This window comes from Phyllobates terribilis, unplaced genomic scaffold (genome assembly GCF_046119375.1).
Source record: "Phyllobates terribilis strain yellow unplaced genomic scaffold, ASM4611937v1 Scaffold_2__4_contigs__length_985480577, whole genome shotgun sequence".
Lineage (NCBI taxonomy): Eukaryota > Metazoa > Chordata > Amphibia > Anura > Dendrobatidae > Phyllobates > Phyllobates terribilis.
This window is the reverse complement of record NW_027362762.1, coordinates 333,860,944-333,887,327: the sequence shown is the minus strand read 5'-3', so window position 1 is coordinate 333,887,327 and position 26,384 is coordinate 333,860,944. Positions and strand designations below refer to the sequence as shown.

General features: G+C 39.8%; 1 protein-coding gene across 3 annotated transcripts in view; it reads left to right on the top strand.

Annotated features, from left to right (window-relative positions):
* Positions 1 to 26,384, top strand: part of GABRG3 (gamma-aminobutyric acid type A receptor subunit gamma3) — a 1,111,975-nt gene that overhangs the window by 586,834 nt on the left and 498,757 nt on the right. For all 3 annotated transcript variants that reach the window (XM_073664536.1, XM_073664535.1, XM_073664537.1), the window contains one exon: positions 18,132 to 18,352. In XM_073664536.1, coding sequence (XP_073520637.1) covers positions 18,132 to 18,352 — 221 coding nt within the window. The remainder of the gene's footprint in view (positions 1 to 18,131; positions 18,353 to 26,384) is intronic.

Below are 26,384 nucleotides of genomic sequence, written 5' to 3'. Positions count from 1 at the left end.
GGAAAAGAGAAGGTTGAGGGGGGACATAATAAATGTGTACAAATATGTTAGGGGACAGTATAGAGACCTTGCCCGGGATTTGTTCAAAAGGAGGGATATTACGGTAACAAGAGGGCATTCACTAAGACTGGAAGAGAAAAGGTTTCAGCACCAGCATAGGAAGGGGTTCTTTACAGTAAGAGCAGTGAGAATATGGAATTCACTGAGTGAGGAGACGGTAATGTCGGATTCACTAAACCAGTTCAAGCGGGGACTGGATGCTTTTCTAGATACCAGGCAGATTTCAGCATATACTTAAAAATAGAATAAAATAGTAGGTTGATACAGGGATTTATTCTGACTGCTGGTTTCAGAGTCGGGAGGGAATTTTTCCTCAGGTGAAGATTGGCTAAATCATTTGGGGTTTTTGCCCTCCTCTGGATCAACTTTAGCAATTACAGAACTAACAGGTCGAACTTGATGGACGCAAGTCTTTATTCGGCTTTACTAACTATGTAACTATGTAACTATGTAACTGTGCGCAATCCTTACCCGTTACCACTTATTGCGGATTTGTTTAACCAATGGACCAGAGCTAAATGGTTTTCTAAGATAGACCTTTGTGGGGCATATAATTTGCTGCGGGTGAAGGATGGAGTTGAATTGAAGACAACTTTTAACACCCTGGAAGGTCATTTTCAGTATTTGGTGATGCCTTTTGGGCTTACTAACGCTCCTGCATTTTCTCAAAATTTCATAAATGACATTCTGAGACCCTTGATCGGTAGGAGTGTTATTGTTTATCTGGATGATATTTTGATTTATTCATCGGATCTTGAGTCTCATTGGCAGAGAGTCCGCAAAGTTCTTCAGATACTGAGAGATAACACACTCTTTGCTAAATTGGAGAAGTGTCAGTTTGCTGTCCAGAAAATTAGTTTTTTGGATTACTTTGTCTCTTGTGATGGTTTTGAGATGGACCCGGTGAAAGTTCAGGCTGTGCTGGAGTGGCCGAGGCCTGAAGGTTTGAAGTCCGTACATAGGTTTTTGGGGTTTGCCAATTATTACAGGAAATTCATAAAGAATTTCTCTGTCATCGCTAAACCCATTACTGTTCTCACCAAGAAGGGTGTTAATACAGTCCAATGGTCCACTGAAGCTATTGAAGCTTTTAAGTATCTCAAGGAGAGGTTCAGCTCTGCTCCTGTTCTTATCCAGATGGATGAGACCAAGCCATTTTTGGTTGAGGTGGATGCCTCATCTATAGGCGTGGGGGCAGTTCTGTCCCAGGAGGGAGAGGATGGGGTGCATCCCTGTGCTTTCTTTTAAAAAAAAATTCTGAGACAGGGCTCAACTATGATGTTGGGAATCGTGAGTTGTTGGCTATTAAACTCGCGTTCGAGCATTGGCGACATTTTTTGGAGGGGGCTCGACATCCTATACAGGTTTTAACTGATCATAAGAATTGGATTCATCTGGACGCAGCTAAATGTTTGAATGCCCGTCAGGCTAGGTGGACACTGTTTTTTGCCCGCTTCAATTTTTCCGTAACTTTTGTCCCGGGGACAAAGAATGTTAAGGCTGACGCTTTGTCTCGTAGTTTCTCTCCAGCGGTGAATGCTGAGAGGGAGGAGTGTATTTTGCAGCGAGGGGTGTTGGTGGCCACATTGGATTCTGAGTCGGAGAATAGCATCCTAGGAGCTCAGAGTGCGGCACCAACACTCTGTGTGGTAAATTGTTTGTGCCTAGAGCCTTGAGGAGAGCGTTGTTTGTTGAATGTCATGAGTCTCGTTTGGCGGGTCACCCAGGGATTTCGGAAACTAGGAAGTCTATCAGTCGGAGTTTCTGGTGGCCAGGCTGGCAAAGGGAAGTCATCAAGTGGGTGCGTCAGTGTACTGTGTGCGCTAGGTCGAAGGCCTCTCACGCTCTGACTGCAGGGTTGCTGTGCCCCTTGAAAGTTTCTAGTTCACCATGGACGCACCTTGCCATGGATTTTATCACCGATCTGCCTGTATCGGAGGGTTTTTCCGTCATCTGGGTTGTTGTGGACCGGTTTAGTAAAATGTGTCATCTGGTTCCATTCAACAAGTTACCTTGTGCCAAGACTCTTGCTAAGGCTTTTGTGAAGGGGATTGGCAGGCTCCATGGTGTTTCCACGGACATTGTTTCCGATAGGGGACCACAGTTTGTGGCTCGCTTTTGGCGTGCTTTTTATGACAGATTGAAAATTCATTTGTCATTCTCGTCAGGGTATCATCCAGAGTCCAATGGAAAGACTGAAAGGAAGAACCAGGATGTCGAGCAGTTTTTGAGATGTTTTGTGGCAGACATTCAGGAAATGTGGTCGGAATTTCTACCACAGGAGATCAAAAAGGTATTTTGACAAAAAAAGAAAGGAGTCCTTGTTTGCTGTTGGGGATATGGTTTGGTTGTTCTCTAGGAATCTTCGTTTGAAAATTCCTTCTAAAAAACTGGGGCATAAATTTGTGGGTCCTTTCAAAGTGGTTCAGATTGTCAACTCAGCAGCGGGGAGGTTGGGCATTCCCTCGTTCTGGAGGATTAATTCTGTATTTCATGTGTTGTCACTTAAGAAGGCGGACACGCCTGATAAGCAGGAGAAGCCTACTGTTCCTTCTGTTGATGAGGACGGTGAATTTGAGATCTCTCGCATTTTGGATTCCAAGTGGCATAGAGGGAGATTACAGTATCTTGTGTCCTGGAGAGGTTTCGGCCCCAAGGATAATTCCTGGGTGAAGACTGAGGACGTCTCAGCCTCAAGGCTAATTAAGGCTTTTCATAGGAGATTTCCTGGTAATGCTCGGCCTGGAGGATCCTCGTAAAAGGGGAGGTACTGTTAGAATCTATGCTGTTTTACTTTTCGGCCATCTTTTTGTGGTTTGCTAACTTCTAGTCTTTTCCTCTGGTGCTGGATGTCTTGGTCACGTGATCTCCTCGCTCTTTATTACTCAGCACCTGTCTCCCATTCCTTGCTGGACATCAGTGTTGTTACGCTTGTGCTCAAGTTAGTTGCCTTGTTAGTTCTTTGTGCTTAGGACAATTTATATCCTGGGACTTCTTGTTCCACCTGTTTTGTTCCCTTTAATCTTCGTTTCTGCAACTAACTATTCTGTTAGGAGGTCTCCTGTTTTTGCTCCCAGTCCTTAGATCTTTTAGGGACCCCTTTCCCCTTCCTTCGGGTCTTCTTTTGAGTTTAGTGCAGGAGTGTCGGTGGGGCTATTCACACGGAATAGGGCACCCATCCCAGCATAGGGTTTAAGCTGAGTCTCAGTGCAGGGACAGCTTTTCCCTCCTATTCCTTAGTTCTTAGTTATAGTACATAACAAAGACTATGTAGTAGCGGCTGACTCCTGTGTTGTGGAACTTCCTGGTGTGCGAGATGGACTCGTTTGGGTGAAAGAGCCTCAAAAGACTCAATAACTGCCTCGGCCTCTGCAGGAGACGTCACTTCCTTTTCCTGGCCTTGGGATGGCTGCACTTCCACAACCTTCTTCTTCTCCATCAGAGTGGTCTCTCTCTCCATCGCTTCTTCTGTCACTAAATAATCAGCCATGATGTCTATTGCTGAATTTCACATAGCTCTCACCGTCTTCCTCTGATGCTTCCTCTTTGCTGGCTGATACAGCAGTGGTGCTGATCTTCCTCTTATAGCTGCAAGCAGTGACGTCAGTGAGGTTACCATAGTTGATAGGCCGACTCACACAGAGCTTAGCGTGGGAACTACTGACTGTGACCTGTTGTAACTTTAATTATGTCACCGCTTGTCACTGCAGCCGCATTCCCATGCTAAGCTCAGTGTGTTCTGGCTGGCGTGGTGAGCATTCACATTACTGATATCACCACTCACCAACCCATCCGGTTGTAGCAAAGTTGGGGATCGTCGTGGGACCTTATCATTATGGATTAACGGTGGACAGGTGAGGATCACTTGTGAGGATCACTTCGATTTTTTAATTTTAGGTTAATAAATGGGTAAAAGAGGGTTGGGGATTTTTTTTTAAATTAAAGGACTTTTCTAAGTATGTCTTTATTCATTTTGACTACAGGGTTAGTAATGGGATAGACACCTCTCCATTACTAATCCCTGGGCTTGATGTCAGCGAACATAAAACAGCTGACATCAACCCCAAAACTATTACCCCACTTGCCAATGCACCTGGGCCAGTGTGAAGAACCGAAGCTAAGTGTCAGAATTGGCACGTCTAATGTATGCGCCATTTCTGGGGCTGCTGAGGGCTGGTGTTCTTAGTGTGGGAGGGGGCCAATGCCCATGGCCCCTTCTCAGCCTATTAATATCAGTCCACAGCTGTCTGTTTAGCCTTTGCTGGTTAGTAAAAATAGGGGGAACCCACATCCTTTGTTTTTGGGGTCCCCCTTTTTATTAACCAGTAAAGGCTAAGCAAATGGCCGTAAGCTGTTATTCATAGGCTGGGAACCTTTATGGCTATTGGACTTTTCCCAGAATATTAACATCAGCCAACAGCTGTCTGCTTTCCCTTAGCTGGTTAGGAAAAAAAAGGGGGACACCATGCTATTTTTTTTTTTAAATTTATTTCTTTAATATGCATGACACGCAAATGGTGGATGCTGACTCCAACTCTCATCAGCATTGCTTAGTTGTGCTGATCGAAGGGAGACCAGGTGACAATGATGAGAGTCATAGTTAGCGCGATTCCCAGCTGGTGTGTGCTTATGACAACTGGTAGCAGCATCACCTGGTCTCGCTGATCGCAGGGAAACCAGACGACAATGATAAGAGCAGGATTCAGCACCCGGCGCCTGGGAACAGAGCTAACTGTAAAGCTTTTCCCAGATGATGGTACGTGTCATGCTGATGAAACATGGATGTCATCCGAGTGTCATCAGTGTGCACGTGAGTGGGACATATTGAGGACAATGCTACTGGCAAAAAACAGACATCTATACTTGCTTTGCACACAGACACATGGTCCGTGGAAACACAGTGGCATGTGCAAAGACCTATCCAGTGCTGGCCAAAAGTATTGGCACCCCTGCAATTCTGTCAGATAATACTCAGTTTCTTCCTGAAAATGATTGCAATCACAAATTCTTTGGTATTATTCACTTCATTTAATTTGTCTTCAATGAAAAAACACAAAAAGAATTGTCCTAAAGCCAAATTGGGTATAATTCCACACCAAACCTAAAAAAGGGGGTGGACAAAAGTATTGCCACTGTTTGAAAAATCATGTGATGCTTCTCTAATTCGTGTAATTAACAGCACCTGTAACTTACCTGTGGCATCTAACAGGTGTTGGCAATAACTAAATCACACTTGCAGCCAGTTAACATGGATTAAAGTTGACTCAATCTATGTCCTGTGTCCTTGTGTGTACCACATTGAGCATGGAGAAAAGAAAGAAGACCAAAGAACTGTCTGAGTACTTGAGAAACCAAATTGTGAGGAAGCATGAGCAATCTAAAGGCTACAAGTCCATCTCCAAAAACCTGAATGTTCCTGTGTCTTCCGTGCACAGTGTCATCAAGAAATTTAAAGCCCATGGCACTGTGGCTAACCTCCCTAGATGTGGACGGAAAAGAAAAATTGACGAGAGATTTCAACGCAAGATTGTGCGGATGGTGGATAAAGAACCTCGACTAACATCCAAATAAGTTCAAGCTGCCCTGCAGTCCGAGGGTACAACAGTGTCAACCCGTACTATCCATCGGCGTCTGAATGAAAAGGGACTGTATGGTAGGATACCCAGGAAGACCCCACTTCTTACCCTGAGACATAAAAAAGCCAGGCTGGAGTTTGACAAAACTTACCTGAGAAAGCCTAAAACGTTTTGGAAGAATGTTCTCTGGTCAGATGAGACAAAAGTAGAGCTTTTTGGGAAAAAGCATCAACATAGAGTGTACAGGAAAAAAAAAAGAGGCATTCAAAGAAAAGAACACGGTCCCTACAGTCAAACATGACGGAGGATCCCTGATGTTTTGGGGTTGCTTTGCTGCCTCTGGCACTGGACTGCATGACCTTGTGCATGGCATTATGAAGTCTGAAGACTACCAACAAATTTTGCAGCATAATGTAGGGCCCAGTGTGAGAAAGCTGGGTCTCCCTCAGAGGTCATGGGTCTTCCAGCAGGACAATGACCCAAAACACACTTCCAAAAGCACTATAAAATGGTTTTAGAGAAAGCACTGGAGACTTCTAAGGTGGCCAGCAATGAGTCCAGACCTGAATCCCATAGAACACCTGTGGAGAGATCGCAAAATGGCAGTTTGGAGAAGGCACCCTTCAAATATCAGGGACCTGGAGCAGTTTGCCAAAGAAGAATGGTCTACAATTCCAGCAGAGCATTGTAAGAAACTCATTGATGGTTACCGGAAGTGGTTGTTCGCAGTTATTTTGGCTAAGGTTGTGCAACCAAGCATTAGGCTGAGAGTGCCAATACTTTTGTCCGGCCCTTTTTTGGAGTTTTGTGTGAAATGATCAATGATTTGATTTTTGCTTCATTCTCTTTTGTGTTTTTCCTTGCAAGCAAATTAAATGAAGAGAGTAATACCAAAGAATTTGTGATTGTAATCATTTTCAGGAGGAAACTGAGTATTATCTGACAGAATTGCAGGGGTGCCAATACTTTTGGCTAGCACTGTATATTTGAATCGGTCTACATGTACAAGTGTCTTCAGTACGTGTGAAAACTGTCACCACACGTACTGAAGACACTGACATGTGAAGGGGGCTTTAGACAGAAAAGTAATCACAGTGAACCACCGCCATTGATCTGAAGTCGCATATTGTAGCACAACTAGTGCAAAATATTGTTTGTTTTTCTAAAAGTATTCAATTAAATATGTATGAAAATTTGTGTTCAGATTTTAAAAAAAGAAAACCGTAAAAAAAACTAAAAACACCCCCTTAAAATATGTTTCGCACATAGCATGTTGTTGAAAAATGTTTTTCCTGCTGTTTTTATCAAAATAGGAGTTATTTTAATTCCATTCGGTTCTTTGGCATTTTTTTTTTTAAAAGTAGCATGCTGTAGGCCTAGATTTTTTCAGGCTTTTTGTTTACAAGTAGATTACTCAGTAAAATACCAAAAAAAACTCACTTATGAATAAAAAAAGCTACAAAAAATGATTTCATGCATTTTTTACAAGACCAAAAATATGCTGATAGAAGAATCAGTGAGAAGAATTCTATATTGCTGTATTGTGGTGCTCATTTTTTTCATCTCCTAGGCCTCCATCACACGTTTGCTTAAAATACGTATGAGTCCGTTTTTACTACAGTATGTGACACGTAACGGAATAAAATGCAGAATAGAAATTTCCATTTATTTTGTGTTAGAGATGGGCAAAAATATAGACAGATAAATAGAAGGACATAGATAGATAGATAGATAGATAGATAGATATTCATCACATATGTAATCTGTGCCTTGCATGTGTAGCTTACTGTACATGTATTAACCTAGTAAATAAATAAATGAAAAAAATGACATGGGGTCCCTCCATTTTTGGTAGCCAGCAAAGGTAAAGCAAACAGCTGAGAGCTGGTATTATCAGGCCGGGAAGGTCCCTGGCCATAGGGATCTTCTCAGCCTAAAAACACCAGCCCGCAGCTGCCTCAGAAGTGGAGCATCTCATGAGATGCTCCAATTCATGTGCTTCACCTTTGATCTTTCCGATGGTAATTGGGTTAATGGGGCTTGTGGTTGATGTCAGCTGTAAAATGTCCAAAAACACAGCTGACATCAAGCTCTGGTGTTACTAATGGAGAAGTGTCTTTCAGACACCCCAATTACAAACCCAGTAATGAAAAGGAAACACACATACAAAAAATACTTGAATTAAATAAACACTCCTCCACACTTTCCCTGGTTCACCACTTTATTAAAAATAAATCCTATGTAGGTCCGACGTAGTCCAGCGAATCCGACATAGTCCACCAAATAGAAACCTGAAAAGAACCTACACACAAAACACAGAGAAGTAAAACAGAGACATTTTCTCTCGTTCACCACCATTTTATTAAAAAAAAAGTTCCCACGCAGATCCGACATAGTCCAAGCGAATTCAACATAGTCCAAGCGAATCCAACGAAGTCCAGCGGATCCTCCATGCAAAACATGGCTCCAAAGTCTTTGCCAACAGCCACTTCCAGGTCACACAGCACTGTATCTATCTATCTATCTATCTATCTATCTATCTATCTATCCATCTAGATCTCAGCACATCTTTAACATATAAACATCTGTCATTTCTATTGTGCATTCTATTCTGGTACGTGTCACATGTCATCCGTATGCGGTACGTGTTTTACACTGGCCCATAGACTTGTATGGGTTCAAGTGATCTGTGCTGCCAGTAAAAAACGGACATGACTCCCTGTGGCTGACACGGATATTTAAATAGCACCATAGATTATAATATGTGTGTGTACGTGTCTCTGGTATGTGTGCATGTACCGGAAACACAGACTTAAAGTTAGAAGACCATGCTGATATTTTTTGTACTTTACAAAAGAAACAAGAGTGGGAATGGGCATTCATTTTGAATGAAACACAAGCCTTCAATAGCGTATGACTTAATCATAGCTAGAAGGCAGGCAACCTCAACCAAGAAAATGTTTTTAAATAGCATTTAAATATACATAAAAGCCTTACTTTGTCACATTCTGCAGTTTAGCCAGCTGTATTCGAAGATCAATTAGCTGCATTTAATTTTAATGGCAATTAGTAGATCTTGAATTTCAGTGTTTTTCAATTTCATTATAAATGTAAGGAATAGAAACATAAATATAATTCCCATTTTAAGACTCGGGTCACACGACACTATTTTCTATCACATGAGAGAATTGGACTGATTATGCTAATCACACTCTGATAAAACTCTGATCAGAGTTTCATCAGCGTTAGCCAATTTTCTCGGATGAGGAGAAGATGTGAAAAAAAATCTCTCCATCTTCTCCATCCTGTCAGTCCATGAAAATCAGACTGCACTCTGATGCCATCCGATGGTTTCCACCAACTCACTGACTTGCATGGCCTAGTGCGATCTGACTATCAGATACAAATCGAGCATGCAAATTGGACAGATAGATTCTGTCTGAAAAAAGAATAGGACATGTAAATGGCCCTGAAGAATAACATTGGTCCGAATGCGATCCGATTTTTTGTCTGTTTGTACTCAGACCAAAAATATGATCGACTGCATGAGCCCCAAGGATATGTGCACAAGGTGCCTCAAAATAAGCTTCAGAAAATGTCAGCCGTGTTTTACCTAAAGTGTCCTTTTTTACATCTTTTCTGACACCTTTTGTGGTGGTTTTGCCACCGACATTTGTTTTTTAATGTAAGTAACAATACTGAGCAGCTTCCATGCGTTTTTTTTTACATGTGTTTTTATCTAATATCTTTTATCTTTTGACAATGTGAGCTTTGTATCATGTTGATATGCCATGTTTTAAATAAAGCAGCTTTGGTTTTTATATTTCCTGTTATTTGGCTTTGACAAAACCTTATTGATACAGTCATGTGTAGATTACGTGTGTTTTTAGTGTGTTTCCGCATTGGAATTTAACTGCGGAATTACCACATCTAATGCATTTCCATGGTGAAAAAACACACACTCAGTGTACCCGCAAGAGAAATTGACATATTGTGGGTTTCAAACACGCAGCACAGGTCAGTTTTGCACTGCGTAAAAAAAAGCAAATAAAACACAGCATGTGTGGTCTGTTTTTAACATTGTAATTAATAGGAAAAGTTTTTAATTTTTTTTGATTAATGTAAAAACTGAATCCATGACCAAATACTGCTGGAGATTTGTTCCAAAACACTGATTTTTTTTTAGATCTGAATGAGGCCTTAAAGGTATAAAAAATAAAAAAGCTTCTTTATCAGAAGATTATAGTATAAAGATAAGTTGTGTGTACTGCTTTACATTATCTCAGAAATCTTATTACTGGCCTCCTTTTAAATTTCCATACTTTTCCTGTATTTAGCTAATAAAGGCACAGGGTGAGAATTACTCAAAGAAAGTGCATCTACACAAAGAACTTCTATACTGTATCTGATCAATTTAAGGAAAGAGCAAGTAACTCAACATAACTATTTCAAGAGTAAATTTGGACACATTTAGATTAGTCTAATTTGTCTATTTAAAGAGACTGTCTGGGTCAAAACCAATAAGTCTGCAGTCACTCTGTGTGATTACAGACTTATGAATCACCCCAGAGCACTCATTGTGCGCTGCGGGGATTCGCGAGTTTCAGACCCGGGACCGGAGAGTATGTATGCGTTATACATACCCCTGGCCAGTGGTCACGGCTTTGTTCAATAAACTCTTATAGAGCCGAGGCCGTGCCCCATCTAGTGGCGCAGACCGCCAGCGGGCGTGTCCGACTAGAGGGTGTGGCCTCGCTCAATACAAGTGTATGGGGATTGAGGTCACGCCCACTGGAAGGTGGTATGTATAACACATACATAGCCTCCGTTACCGAGTCTGAAACTGATGAATCTCTGCAGTGCACAATGCGTGCCCTTGGGGGTATTCATAAGTCTGAAGTCACACACTGACTGCAGACTTATCGGTTTTGTCTGGAAAATCCCTTTAAGGCTACGTTCCCACAATGAGATTTTGATCAGGTTTTGAAGCTGCAGAATTTCTGCACCCTTTCTGCACCCATTAAGTATATTATGATACTTGAGTTTTTTCATGATGTTTTTGAATGCATTTTTTAACATACATTTTTATGAAGCTTTCTTTGTCTCATGTTGGTATGTCATGTTTTAAAAAAAGCTGCTTTGTTTTGACAGAAATGTTGTTGATATATTCATGTGCCGATTGCATGTGTTTTTGGTGCATTTCCACATTGGAAACACACTAAAAACACATTTCCATTTTTTACCTGCAGATATTTTTCAACTAATTTAAGTCTACAGGATGGTATGTCATCAGGGGATGGGACTATAGCTAGAATTTCAGCTATAGTCCCTTTATAACTATTGTCCCATCCCTTAGTGATGCTGCATCTGCGGTGAAACATGTTGGGTTGGACATGTGCTCCAGTAAAAACTGTCCTATCTGCCCTATAATGTTGACACCCCTGTGTGTCACTAAGTGATACAACCCCTGGCAAAAATTATGGAATCACCGGGCTCGGAGGATGTTCATTCAGTTGTTTAATGTTGTTGAAAAAAAGCAGATCACAGACATGGCACAAAACTAAAGTAATTTCAAATGGCAACTTTAAGGCTTTAAGAAACACTAAAAGAAATCAAGATTAAAAATGTGGTACTCAGTAAGGGTAATTTTTTTCAGACCAAGCAGAGGGAAAAAATTATGGAATCACTCAATTCTGAGGAAAAAATTATGGAATCACCCTGTAAATTTTAATTTCCAAAACTAACACCTGCATCAAATTAGATCTGCTCGTTAGTCTGCATGTAAAAAGGAGTGATCACACCTTGGAGAGCAGTTTCACCAAGTGGACTGACATGAATCATGGCTCATGGCTCCAACACGAGAGATGTCAATTGAAACAAAGGAGAGGATTATCAAACTCTTAAAAGAAGGTAAATCATCACACAATGTTGCAAAAGATGTTGGTTGTTCACAGTCAGCTGTGTCTAAAATCTGAACAAAATACAAACAACATGAGAAAGCTGTTAAAGGCAAACATACTGGTAGACCATGGAAGACAGCAAAACGTCAAGACCGGAAACTTAAAGAAATATGTCTTCAAAACAGGAAATGCACAACAAAACAAACGAGGAATGAATGGGAGGAAACTGGAGTCAATGTCTGTACCCAAACTGTAAGAAACCGCCTAAAGGAAATGGGATTTACATACAGAAAAGCTAAACATAAGCCATCATTAACACCTAAGCAGAAAAAAACAAGGTTACAATGGGTTAAGGAAAAGCAATCGTGGACTGTGGATGACTGGATAAAAGTCATATTCAGTGATGAATCGCGAATCTGCATTGGGCAAAGTGATGATGCTGGAACTTTTGTTTGGTGCCGTTCCAATGAGATTTATAAAGATGACTGCATGAAGAGAACATGCAAATTTCCACAGTCATTGATGATATGGGGCTGCATGTCAGGTAAAGGCACTGGGGAGATGGCTGTCATTACATCTACAATAAATGCCCAAGTTTACATTGATATTTTGGACAATTTTCTTTTCCCATCAATTAAAAGGATGTTTGGGGATGATGACATCATTTTTCAAGATGATAATGCATCCTGCCATAGAGCAAAAACTGTGAAAACATTCCTTGAAAGAAGACACATAAGGTCAATGTCATGGCCTGCAAACAGTCCGGATGTCAATCCAATTGAAAATCTTTGGTGGAAGTTGAAGAAAATGGTCCATGGCAAGGCTCCAAACTGCAAAGCTGATCTGGCAACAGCAATCAGAGAAAATTGGAGCCAAACTGATGAAGAGTACTGTTTGTCACTCATTAAGTCCATGCCTCAGAGACTGCAAGCTATTATTAAAGCCAAAGGTGATGCAACAAAATACTAGTGATGTATTGGATTGTTCTTTTGCGTGTTTATTTTTCATGATTCCATAATTTTTTCCTCAGAATTGAGTGATTCCATAATTTTTTCCCTCTGCTTGGTCTGAAAAAAATTACCCTTACTGAGTACCACATTTTTTATCTTGATTTATTTTAGTGTTTCTTAAAGCCCTAAAGTTGCCATTTGAAATGACATTAGTTTTGTGCCATGTCTGTGATATGCTTTTTTTCAACAACATTAAACAACTGAATGAACATCCTCCGAGCCCGGTGATTCCATAATTTTTGCCAGGGGTTGTATTTTTTCAATTGCCTGTACACTATAATAGAATCATTTAGACATTATAGGGACAGAATGTTTTATGTTTTGTATTACGCCACTATTTTAAATCATAATAAAAGTTACGTTTTAGGACTTGTTAGTGAGGGTTCTGGTTGGGTTATCCCAAATTGTAAATAATTGTTATATATAACCCTCCCAAGCCCTTACAAGATTTCCACAATTTGTATATTGATATTGCATATTTTCTGCAGCATTTTTGTACCTATTAGGTAAAATCTTGAAACAAATATAAAAAAATGAGTTTTTATTGTGTTTTTGATGTTGCAGATTTTTCCTCTTTTTGGTATGTCATAATGAAAATAAAGCTGCTTTCTTTTCGATACTTCCTGGCTTTGATAAAACTTTATTGATACAGTAATGTGCAGATTACACATGGTTTTAGTGCTTTTCCGCAGCAGGAATGCACTAAAAACGCATATGTGTTTATTACCTGTGGATTTTCCATATCTAATGCAATTCTAGGGAGAAAATCAGCACATTAAACTCAACGTATTTACAAGAGAAATTGACATGTTTGCTTAAAATAAAGCATTATGGGCATGAGATTTCTATAATTGACATTTACTTTGATGGAATTGTTAGACGCTGTATTTTTTGGATACCAAAAATATGCTGCATCAAAAACTCACCAAAAACTCATTGTGGGAACTTAACTTTAAGGCTATATTCCCTTGATGAGCTTTTGGTGTGTTTTTGATGTTGAAGAATTTCTGCACCTATTATTTAAATTGGGTTATTTGTGATTTTTATTGCGTTTTTGTGTGCGTTTTTTAAACATGCGTTTTTATCGCGTTTTTTGACGCTACAGTTTTTGTCTCTGTTTGGTGTGTCATACTTTAAATAAAGCTGCTTTCCTTTTGATACTTTCTGGAATTTGTCTTTATTAAAATACTCCGTTAAGGATACATGCGTTTTTGATGCATTTCCGCTGTGTAAATGCACTAAAACACATGAGTGTTTTTTACCAACTGATTTTCTACATCTAATGCGAGTGTATGGCAAAAATCAGCACAGAAAGCTCATTGTACCCACTAGAGAAATTGACATGCTGCGGAATTGAAACACGCACGATAGGTCAGTTTACGCTGATTATAAAAAAAAAGGACAGTGGGCAGGAGATCTCTATAAATCCCATCCACTTTGCTGAAACAGTAAGATGCTGCATTTTTGACAGCGAAAATGCGCAACATGAAAAACGCACCAAAACTCATCGTGGGAATGTAGCCTTACTCTTTGAATTGACCATTTTCTGCATGAACAGGTAGCTTCTGAAAGAAAAAATGGAAACCTGTTTTTCTCCAGCTTTCGTGATTATAATACTAAAGTATATGATAATATGCAGAGTATATCTGTGGTATGCAATATTTGGAATAACCAAAATGTTAAAATTTTTAGATTTAAATGTGAATAATTAAAACTTGTATAGTCTTAGATCCAAATATTGATATGTCCCAAAAGGAAATGATCTTCTGTATACAGATAATTTAAAAATTATACATCGTTAGCTTGGTTCACGTTGCATTTGTACACCAGTTACATCAGGAAACGCTTCCCACATACAGTGCTGCTCATTGTTATTGGCATCCATGAAGTTTAAGTACACTGCTCAAAAAAATAAAGGAAACACTTAAACAACACAATGTAACTTCAAGTCAATATAACTTCTGTGAAATCTAACTGTCCAGTTATGAAGCAACACTGATTGTGATTCAATTTCTCCTGCTGTTGTGCAAATGGAACAGACAACTGGTAGAAATCATAGGCAATTAGCAAGATACCCCCTATAAAGGAGTGGTTCTGCAGGTGGTGACCACAGACCATTTCTCTGTTCTCATTCTTTTGGCTGTTGTTTTGCTCACTTTTTCATTTTGCCATTGCTCTTACCCCTAGAGGTACAGTAGCATGAGGCGGTGTCTACAGTACAACCCACAGAAGTTGCTCAGGTAGTGCAGTTCATCCAGGATGGCACATCAGTGCGAACTGTGGCAAGAAGGGTAGCTGTGTCAGTCAGCACAGTGTCCAGAGAATGGAGCAGATACCAGGAGATGTGGAGGGAGCCATAGGAGGGCAACAACCCAGCAGCAGGACCGCTACCTCCGCCTTTGTGCAAGGAGGAAGATGAGGAGCACTGCCAGAGCCCTGCAAAATGACCTCCAGCAGGCCAAAAGTGTGCATGTGTCTGCACAAACGGTTAGAAACCGACTCCATGAGGGTGGTATGAGGGCCCGATGTCCACAAATGGGGGTTGTGCTCACAGCCCAACACCATGCAGGATGCTTGGCATTTGCCACAGAACACCAGGATTGGGAAAGTCGCCATTGGCGCCCTGTGCTCTTCACAGATGAAAGCAGGTTCACACTGAGCACATGTGACAGACGTGACAGAGTCTGGAGACGCCATGGAGAGCGATCTGCTGCCTGCAACATCCTTCAGCATGACTGGTTTGGCAGTGGGTCAGTAATGGTGTGGGGTGGCATTTCTTTGGAGGGCCACACAGCCCTCCATGTGCTCGCAAGAGGTAGCCTGACTGCCATTAGGTACCGAGATGAGATCCTCAGACCCTTTGTGAGACCATATGCAGGTGCGGTTGGCCCTGGGTTCCTCTTATGCAGGACAATGCCAGACCTTCTGTGGCTGGAGTGTGTCAGTAGTTCCTGCAAGATTAAGGCATTGAAGCTATAGGTTGGCGCACTCGTTCCCCAGACCTGAATCCGATTGAGCACATCTGGGACATCATGTCTCACTCCATCCACCAACGTCACGTTGCACCACAGACTGTCCAGGAGTCGGCGGATGCTTTAGTCCAGGTCTGGGAGGAGATCCCACAGGAGACCATCCGCAACCTCATCAGGAGCATGCCCAGGCATTGTAGGGAGGTCATACAGGCACATGGAGGCCACACACAATACTGAGCCTCATCTTGACTTATTTTAAGGACATTACATCAAAGTTAGATGAGCCTGTAGTGTGTTATTCCACTTTAATTTTGGGGGTGACTCCAAATCCAGGCCTCCATTAGTTAATGAATTTGATTTCCATTGATGATTTTTGTGTGATTTTGTTGTCAGCACATTCAACTTTGTACAGAACAAAGTATTCAATGAGAATATTTCATTCAATCGGATCTAGGATGTGTTATTTGAGTGTTCCCTTTATTTTTTTTGAGCAGTGTATATAATGTGGAATGTCTCCTGAAAAAATGAATCAAGTAAAACAGTTGTTTTGAATAGAGCACTCAAGTGAAATACAAAAAAGCAAATGATAAACAATAATAATATAAAAAAACAATGGGGGGGGTGAAAACCTAAAACTTGCTGTGTCACTAGTATTCGCACCCTTTACATTAATTTAGTATGGAAACACATTTTGACTCACCTGTGGTAAATCACAAAAGAGATTCACCTGTGAATAATTGTCGGTGCCCATGTGACATGAATTAGCCAATGAAAGATGACTTCAGTGTTTTAAAAAGCCACATGGTGTGCCCTGTTCCCTCATCACAATGGTGAAGACAAAGGAGCTGTCTGAGGCCATCAGGACTGCTATTATTAGCAAACACAACACTTCCAATGGGTATAAGGCTATCTCCAAAGACGTTGGCATCCCATTTTCAACAGTGTGCAATGTTATTAAGATGTTTGCCAATCATGGAACCATCAAGAACCTCCCTGGAGGAAAGAAAGAAAATTGACAAGAGATGTCTGCGAAGGTTGGTGTGAATGGTGGAAAAAACACCATGTCAAACATCCAAAGACTTAAAGGCCAACCTGGAACAGTCTGGGGTCATGGTTTCAACAAGTACCATATGCCGCACACTAAACCAAGCATTGATTTATGGGCGAAGGCCAAGGAAGAAACCATTGCTGAAGAAAAGACATCATAAGGAACTACTGATCTTTGCCAAAGAGTACCTTGACAAATCACAATCCTTTTGGGAAAATGTTCTGTGGACAGATGAAACAAAAATAGAGCTTTTTGGCAATGCAAAGCAACAGTTTGTTTACAGACCGCACAATCAAGCTTATAAGGAAAAGAACACCTTACCAACAGTTAAGCATGGTGCGGGATCCATAATGCTGTGGGGTTTCTTTGCTGCGTCTTGTACTAGAGTCTTGACCATATCACAGGAATCATGAAATCAGAGAATTATCAAGAGATTTTAGAGTGAAAGGTCCTACCCAGTGTAAGAATACTTGGTTTGAGTAGAAGATCAATGGTCCTCCAGCAAGGCAATGACCCAAATCACACATCCAAAAGTACACATGAATTTTTGAAAAAGAAAAAATGGACTGTTTTAAAATGGCCAGCAATGTGTCCTGACCTCAATCCCATTGAAAATCTTTGGGGTGAGCTGAAATCTGCCATTGGGAAAAAGAACCCTGCAAACATTCAAGAGCTTGAGCAAACTGCAAAGGAATAGTGAGAGAAAATTCCAGCTGAGAAGTGCAAGAAGCTTATAGATACAAGAAAGGTTTGGACGCTGTCATCAATGCCAAAGGGTGTGCAACTAAGTATTAATTAGGGGTGCCTTTATTGCTGCGCATGCTGTTTATTCTGTTTCTTCTTTGAAATTGCAACATGGAAGTTGAAAAGCAATTTTTAACGTTGTATTACTTTGGACCATTAATTGAAAAATCCAGAGGATATAACTTAGGTACATTTCCATTTATTTCTGAAGATATTGTACAGTCTAGGAAAAAATAATGGGGTGCCAATAATGGCGAGCAGCACTGTTTACTGTAATATCCTCATATGTGATTATTCGTCAGACAGAGGAATAAAATGTGTTCTTCTGACCTCTCTCTAGCAGGGATGTGCCTGCATACTGTTTGTATAAGGCCACGTTCACACATACAGTATTTGGTGAGTTTTTTACCTCATTATTTCTAAGCCAAAATCAGGAGAAGGTAAAAAATGTAGAAGTGGTGAGGTGTCTCTATTATACTTTTCCTCTTATTGATCCACTCCTGGTCCTGACTTACAAATACTGAGGTAAAAAACTCACCAAATACTCTATGCGAACGATGCCTTATACTTAGGGCTATTGAAACTAAATGTATACTATGCACTATACATTTCTTTACAGTGGGTCTCAATTGTGTATTGATGTCTCGGCATCCATCCAGGCTGTGCACAATGTCACACACATACTTCCTGAGCATGTTTAACCGACTGTGGGAACAGAAACAGTGTGGAACAAGTCTTACATTTTCATTGAGACAAATAACAAAATGTAAAATCCTTTATGGAAAGCAATAATTTAACCCACTTTTTTTTTTTATTTATAGGAATACCAAATAGACATATTTTTTGCTCAAACGTGGACTGACAATCGTCTCAGGTTCAATAGCACCATGAAAATTTTAACACTAAACAGCAATATGGTTGGATTAATTTGGATCCCAGACACTATTTTTCGTAACTCAAAAACTGCAGAAGCTCATTGGATTACAACTCCAAATCAACTTCTACGAATATGGAATGATGGTAAAATTTTGTATACATTAAGGTATGTTTTTATTGACACTTTCACTTGTTACACTGTAATCTGGTTATTTACTTAATGCCTATTTTTTGCGTATTTTGTGTTTACTTTTGGTTCACATTCTTTGCTTCCATATTAATACAGGAAAGATGTTGTTTTCTTCGGTATTTTCCACCTTCCTATGTTTTATCCTATCTTATGATATTAGTCAAAATCTAAAGTTAATCTCAGCTAAGGAGGACTTAAAAGTATTCACTGATATTGATAAGTGAATGATGGATTTATTTAATGTTTAGTTCTATAAAGAGATAAAGATTTTGGTAAAAATGCCATGGTATTCTGTTTAAATTCCTAGCAGCGATTTAACTATTTGCATGGCACAACTGCTTTCATACTAAGTACAGTTAATCAGTGCCAGCCTACACAAATAGCTTAGGTGCTTTATTAAAAAAAAGACTTGATGTGAATTGAATTTGTGTAAAATTTTGGGGAATTAACTGATTCTATCAAATCTGAACAATTTCTGATTTGCTTTGCTAGAATTGCCTGAAATAGCTGCAGTCCCATTGCACAAGATTGCATCAGCCCAAAAAAGGTAACATAACCTCAGGCACAATTGGGGCAGGATTTTTCATAATGCCTTGGAACTATACCATCACATGGTATAGCACAGCCAATCAAGAGTAACTACCATAGCCTGTATGAAAGCAGAAACCATGCAGCAGCCACATGGTGGTGAATCTGGATGGTGAGAGGACATTACAGCTTACAGCTTTGTCATAGAGATAGGGAGATAAAGCAATAAAACATGGAACCAATTGTACGCAGTGACATACTGTGAATAGTGGTAGACCATGCCTCTGCTATGGGGGCCATGAGTCCATTGAATAGAATGGTGACATACCATTCACCCTGTGAATCTGAGTCTCTGTGCAGTAGGTGTTATGAGGTAAAACTATGTATAGTGACTATGGGAGAAATCATAACATGTGGGGCCATAATAATATGTCGGGGTAATCATACTGTCTGTGGGACTCCGGGGGTTATACTACTGTGTATGGGGATTGTGAGGGCTATCAAAGTGTGTGGGCAATCATACTGTTTCTGGGTCAGTGGGGACCATCATACCATGTGTGTGGTTGAGGGGGTCAACATAATGTGTGGTGTCATCATACTGCGTGTGGGAGGGAAGTTGAGGAAACCATCATATTGATTAGGCGATGACACAATGTGAGATTTGTGTGCGACATCATGTTGTGTGGGGACTGTGTGGAGGGGGTTGTGGGGCTAATATACTGTATGGGTGAGTTGTGGGGGCCATCAAAGTGTATGTGTTGGGTGGTTGTGAGGGCATCATAATATGTATGCCATCATACTGTCTGTAGAGCTGTGTTGGCATCAAACTATGTGGGGTGTAGTGCAGCGGTATTTATACAGTACGGCAAACAGGCAGTTACCCCCAAGAAAATTCAACTTAAATGTCTTTATTTTCCAAAACTCGCAAAGTAAAGACAAACCTGATCCTCTGGATCGCAGCCGGGTCGTCCAATCAGTGTCAAAACCCGTTGCCGTGGGTGACTATACCGCCATATCACTCTTGGGTGTGTCAGAAGTTTTATGTTCCTTGGCTCTGTGTTCATCTCACACAGGCCTGAATTGCCTAGAGGCTCCTGCTCTGCAGCTTGCAAACTGAACACTGACACACTCAAACCTTAACTGCAAGTTTAAATGTGAAGCGTGGATATGATCCACTCCTAAGACCTGGAGTGGAGGGAGAGAATCGCCCCACTACCAAACCTGCAAATCTCTCCAAAAATAAAAACCCATGTCGGGTTTTCCTAAAATCTGATTTTACAATATACCATTGGGCAACATATTGGTTAACCATATAGCAACTTTAAAAAATGATTATAATGTCCAAAAATAAATTGCTGTTATCATCTACCAATTCCAGTATCCACATCTATACTGAACTGTTTACAGAGAATATTTTTGAAATATGCCTCGCTTCATCAAAAAGCAAGAAACTCTTCTAAAACTATCTATCTGTCTCACAAGGGGGTTTAGGATATCTTTGTATAATTAGCTACAACTATGCCACAATATTGGACCAATTAAAAAGATGGTGGTTAAACAACACAGCTAAATAAAGGATAAAAATGGCAGCTGTTATCTCAGATTACCAAAACGTATCATCTCTCTTATGGAGCCTATTCCTCCTAGGAAATTCTCCAGCTAACATTTTCATGTCATTAACCCCTTCAACCTCTAAGTCTGTTTTCCCCTAGTATGACCAGGCCAAATTTTACAATTCTGACCAGTGTCAATTTATGAGGTAATAACTCTGGAACGCTTCAATGGATTGCACTGATTTTGAGACTGCTTTTTCATGACATATTGTACTTCATGATAGCGGTAAACATTTCTTTGATATGACTGACATTTATTTGTAAAAAAAAACAAACAGAAATTTGGCAAAAATTTGGAAAACTTGTCAATTTTCAAACTTTTAATTTTTATACCCTAAAATCAGAGAGTAATGTCACACAAAATATTTAATAAATAACATTTCCCACATCTACTTTACAGTTATGATCGGTCCATTACAGTCCATTACACATAACCGATATATTTATTTGTAGTTTGATCCACTATTATATCATACTATTATGCTGCTGTTTTCCATAATCTTTTTCAAATGTGACATGGCATCCACTAATTATTCCAGCAAATTTTGCATTCAAAAAGTCAAATGGTGCTCCTTCCCTTCTGACCCCTGCCTTGCACCCAAACAGTGGTTTTCCCCCACATATGAGGTATTGGCATGAGAAATTGCACAACACATTTTGGGGTCCATTTTATCCTGTTACCCTTGTAAAAGTAAACCAAATTTGTTACTTTAGACCCATTTTTGTGAAAAAAATGTACATTTTTATTGTTTCCTTCCACATTCACACAGAACCTGAATGGTTAAAAAACTTCTTGAATTTTGTGTTTTTGGGCACCTTGAAAGGTGCAGTTTTTAGAATGTATCATGGTGTGGGTATTTTCTGTCATATTGGTACCCCAAAGTCACTTCAAATGTAATGTGGTCCCTAACAAAAATGGTTTTGTAAATTTTGTTGGAAAAATGAGAAATCGGTGGTCAACTTTTAAGCCTTCTAACTTCCTAACAAAAAAAAATTATGTTTCAAAAATTGTGCTGCTGTAAAGTACATGTGGGAAATATTATTTATTAAATATTTTGTGTGACATTACTCTCTGATTTTAGGGCATAAAAATTAAAAGTTTGAAAATTGACAAGTTTTCCAAATTTTTGCCAAATTTCTGTTTTTTTTTTACAAATAACAGAATTTTGTTATAATTTTTTACTCTCCCTACCCTCCCGCCATGTCGCATTTGAAGAGCCCCTGATGTGACAAAACAGTGAAAGCCCCCCACAAGTAACACCATTTTGGAAACTAGACCCCTCATGGAACTTATCTAGATGTGTGGTGAGCACCCTGAACCCCCACATGCTTCATAGAAGTTTATAACGTAGAGCCATGAAAATAAACAAATAACAATTTTCCCACAAAAATGTTCTTTTAGCCCCAAATTTTGTATTTTCATTAGGGTAACAGGGTAAAATGGACCCCAAAATTTGTTGTGCAACTTTTCCTGAGTATGCAAATGCCCCATATTTAAAGGAAAACTACTCTGAAAAGAAGGAGTTACGTTTTGGAATGCAGACTTTGATGGAATGGTCTGCAAGTGTCATGTCGCATTTGGATGGCCCCTGATATGCTTACCCCATATGTGGTTGAAAATGACTTTGAGACACAGTGCAAAGCTCAGAAGGGAAGAAGCGCCATATTATTGTTCAGATTTTGCTGGACTGGTTTGAGGGTGCCATGTCACATTAGCAGAGCCCCTGAGGCGCCAGAACAGCAGAGCCCCTCCATAAGAGACCCCTTTTTACAAACTACACTTCTCAATGAACTCATCTAGGGGTGCAGTGATCATATTGACACCACAGGTGGGTCACAAAATTGTATAGTGCAGTGAAGAAAAAATAATTACATTTTTACCACTAAAATTTTGTTTTAGCCCCAGATTTTACAGTTCCACAAAAGGAAATGGGTAAAAATAGCATCGAAATTTGTCCCACAATTTCTGATGAATGTAGACATACCCCATATGTGACTGTACAGTACTGACTCGGGAGAGACAGAGAGCTATTTGCCTCCTGGAGTGCAGATTTTCCTAAAATAGTATATGGACTCCATATACAGAGCCCCTAAGTGCTAGAAAAGCAGTATTTCCCTCAATTGACCCATTTCAGCAATTATACACTTTTGGGAATTTATCTACAGGTATAGTGATGATTTTGGGTGTTTTCTAGAAACATGCAGCAGCGGATGTTGCTGACTGAAAATTGCAAACTGTGGTTGTAGTGACTAGTACATTGTAGTGACCAGTACGTTGTACTGATCAGTATGTTGTGCCCAGTTCATGCTTCAGGAGACATGCACCTGTAAATTAGTCGGGCTCTCATTGCTACAGAAATGCCAAACATGTGGATGCTAAATGTGGTTTAGACACACTGGGACTCAAAAGGGAGAGGGGCATTTGGATTTGGGAGGGTAGAATTTGCTAAATTTCTTTTGTGGGGTGAGGAGCCATGTCGCTTTTCCAGAGTCTACCCATTTGTGCATTGCCATATTTTGAGAGCTATAATTTTTCCATATTTTGGTTGACAGTCATGTCAGGGCTTGTTTTTTGTGGGACGAGTTGATGTTTTTATTGCTACCATTTTCATGCACTGTCACTTTATGAGGTAAATACTCTGGAGCTCTTCAACAGATCCTGCTGATTCTGAGATTGTTTTTTCGAGACATATTGTACTTCATGATAGTGGTAAAATTTATTCAATATCACTTGCGTTTATTTGTGAAAAAAAAAGGAAATTTGGCAAAAATGTTGAAAATTTCACAATTTTCAAAATTTTATTTTTTATGCCCTTAAATCAGAGAAATAGATCACACAAAATAGTTAATAAATAGCATTTCCCACATGTCTACTTTACATCAGCACAATTTTGGAATCAAATTTTTTTTAGTAGGGAGCGATAAGGGTTAAAAGTTGACCAGCGATTTCTAATTTTTGCAACAAAATTTACAAAACCATTTTTCTAGAGACCACATCACATTTGACGTGACTTTGAGGGGCCTTTATGTCAGAAAATACCCAAAAGTGACACCATTGTAAAAACTACACCCCTCAAGGTGCTCAAAACCACATTCAAGAAGTTTATTAACCCTTCAGGTGCTTCACAGGAATTTTTGGAATGTGGAAGAAAAAAAAATGAACATTTAATTTTTTTCACAAAAATGTTACTTTAGACCCAAATGTTTTTATTTTCGCAGGGGTAATAGGAAAAAATGGACCCTAAAATTTGTTGTGCAATTTCCCCTGAGGATGCAGATACCCCATATGTGAGGAAAAAACACTATTTGGGTGCACGGCAGGGTTCGGAAGGGAAGAAGCGCCATTTGACTTTTTGAATGTAAAATTTGCTTGAATAATTAGCGGACACCATGTTGCGTTTGGGGAGCCCCTGATGTGCCTAAACAGTGGAAACATCCCCACAAATGACCCCATTTAGGAAACTAGACCCCTTAGGGAACTTATCTAGATGTGTGGTGAGCACCCTGAACCCCCAGGTGCTTCACAGAAGTTTATAACATTGAACCGTAAAAATAAAATTTTCCCATTTTTTCAGCAAAACTGTTTTTCAGCCCTCAATTTTGCATTTTCATAAGGGTAAGAGGAGAAATTTCACCATGCAATTTGTTGTGCAATTTCTCCTGAGTAAGCCTCTACCCCATATGTGGGGGAAAACCACTCTTTGGGCGCACGGCAGGGTTCGGAAGTGGAAGAGCGCCATTTGACCTTTTTAATGTATATGTATACGCATTTATATTTTTTTTTTATGTTTTGCCGCTTTTACACAATAAAAACTATTTTATAGAAAAAAGAATTGTTTTTGCATCGCTTTATTCTGAGAGCTATAACTTTTTAATTTTTCGGCCGTTGGAGCTGTATGGCGGCTTGTTTTTTGAGGGACAAGATGATGTTTTCAGCGGTATCATTTTTATCTACATTCGTCTTTTTGATCGCGTTTTATTCCATTTTTGTTTGGCGGTATGATAATAAAACATCGTTTTATGTTTCGTTTCACTAAAGGGGTTAACTAGTAGAGATGAGCGTTGTTCTACTCGAACTGTTCGCCAATCTCAAATTCGAGCTGTTTTGGGCGGTGTTCGATCCGTTCGGCGAACACGAACGATTTGAGAAAAATTCGGCTGTTCGAGGTTATGTTTGATAACTGTTCGTGCACCAAAATCATAACTGGATTTTTTCTCAGTAATGATGAAAATTAATGTTAATTCGCAGTTTGAGTGTAAAGCGGGGTGGGGGGAGGGGCAGGGGATGGATCTCTGCAGGAATAATGAAGATATCCATTTTTTTTTCTCTTTCCTGCATTTACAGTGGGGAGGTGCAATCTGTCAGCCTATCAGCAGCGCACACACGGAGCGAAGTGCTTTTTTTCACACAAGCAAGGGCATGTGTCATTGGCAGTGTATGTCACATGTCCTTGCCCTATAAGTCCAAGCCATTTTCCCCGTCGCCACCATTTTCTCACTGCTGCAGCTGCGTGTTAGACGGCACCGCTGTTGCTGTGTGCGCTATACCTTGTTAATTTCAAGCCAATTTTCGCACAAATCTACAGATAGCTTGGGAGTAGGGAATTGTTGTGATTGCAGTCCTTTTAAGGACTAGGTTACAGCATTTCCTAAGACTTTTATCAGGCAGGTCTGTGCTCTTAAATAGATAGGTTGTGGGAGTAAAGACTAATTGTAATTGGAGTCCTTTTCAGGACTAGGTTACATCAGTTCCTATCAGTTTTTGCCAGGCAGGTCTGTGCCAGTGCTGTGCAAGTTTTTTTCACAGCATTTGGCTGAATCTAGCAAAGCTAATACTTTTTGGCCTATTGCAGAGTGTGTTAGTCAGTGGAGTAGCCTATCTGTGTTGCAAGATATACCACCTGTGTATAGAATACCAATTTTTTTACTGCACCTAGTGAAGTAAAATCTTTTGGGCATAGCATCATTCTATTAGTCCATCTATACTGACCTCCATCAGGTTGCAAATTGAATATAATTTTTTTCTGCATCTAGCTCTGAAAAAATATTTGGCCTTCTAGCAGTGTGTGGGACTTTCTCTATTAGTCCATCTATACTGACATCCATCAGGTTGCAAACTGAATATATTTTTTTCTGCATCTACCTCTGAAAAAATATTGGGCTTGTAGCTCTGTGTGGGACTTGTTCTATTAATCCATCTATACAGACCTCCATCAGGTTGCAAACTGAATATAATTTTTTTCTGCATCTACCTCTGAAAAAATATTTGGGCTTCTAGCTGTGTGTGGGACTTGTTCTATTACTCCATCTATACTGACCTCCATCAGGTTGCAAATTGAATATAATTTTTTTCTGCATCTAGCTCTGAAAAAATATTTGGCCTTCTAGCAGTGTGTGGGACTTTCTCTATTAGTCCATCTATACTGACCTCCATCAGGTTGCAAATTAAAAATAATTTTTATCTGCATCTACCTCTGAAAAAATATTTGGGCTTCTAGCTGTGTGTGGGACTTGTTCTATTACTCCATCTATACTGACCTCCATCAGGTTGCAAATTGAATATAATTTTTTTCTGCATCTAGCTCTGAAAAAATTTTGGGCTTCTAGCTGTGTGTGGGACTTGTTGTATTAGTTCATCTATACTGACCTCCATCAGGTTGCAAACTGAATATATTTTTTTCTGCATCTACCTTTGAAAAAATATTGGGCTTCTAGCTGTGTGTGGGACTTGTTCTATTAATCCATCTATACTGACCTCCATCAGGTTGCAAACTGAATATAATTTTTTTCTGCATCTAGCTCTGAAAAAATATTTGGCCTTCTAGCAGTGTGTGGGACTTTATCTATTAGTCCATCTATACTGACCT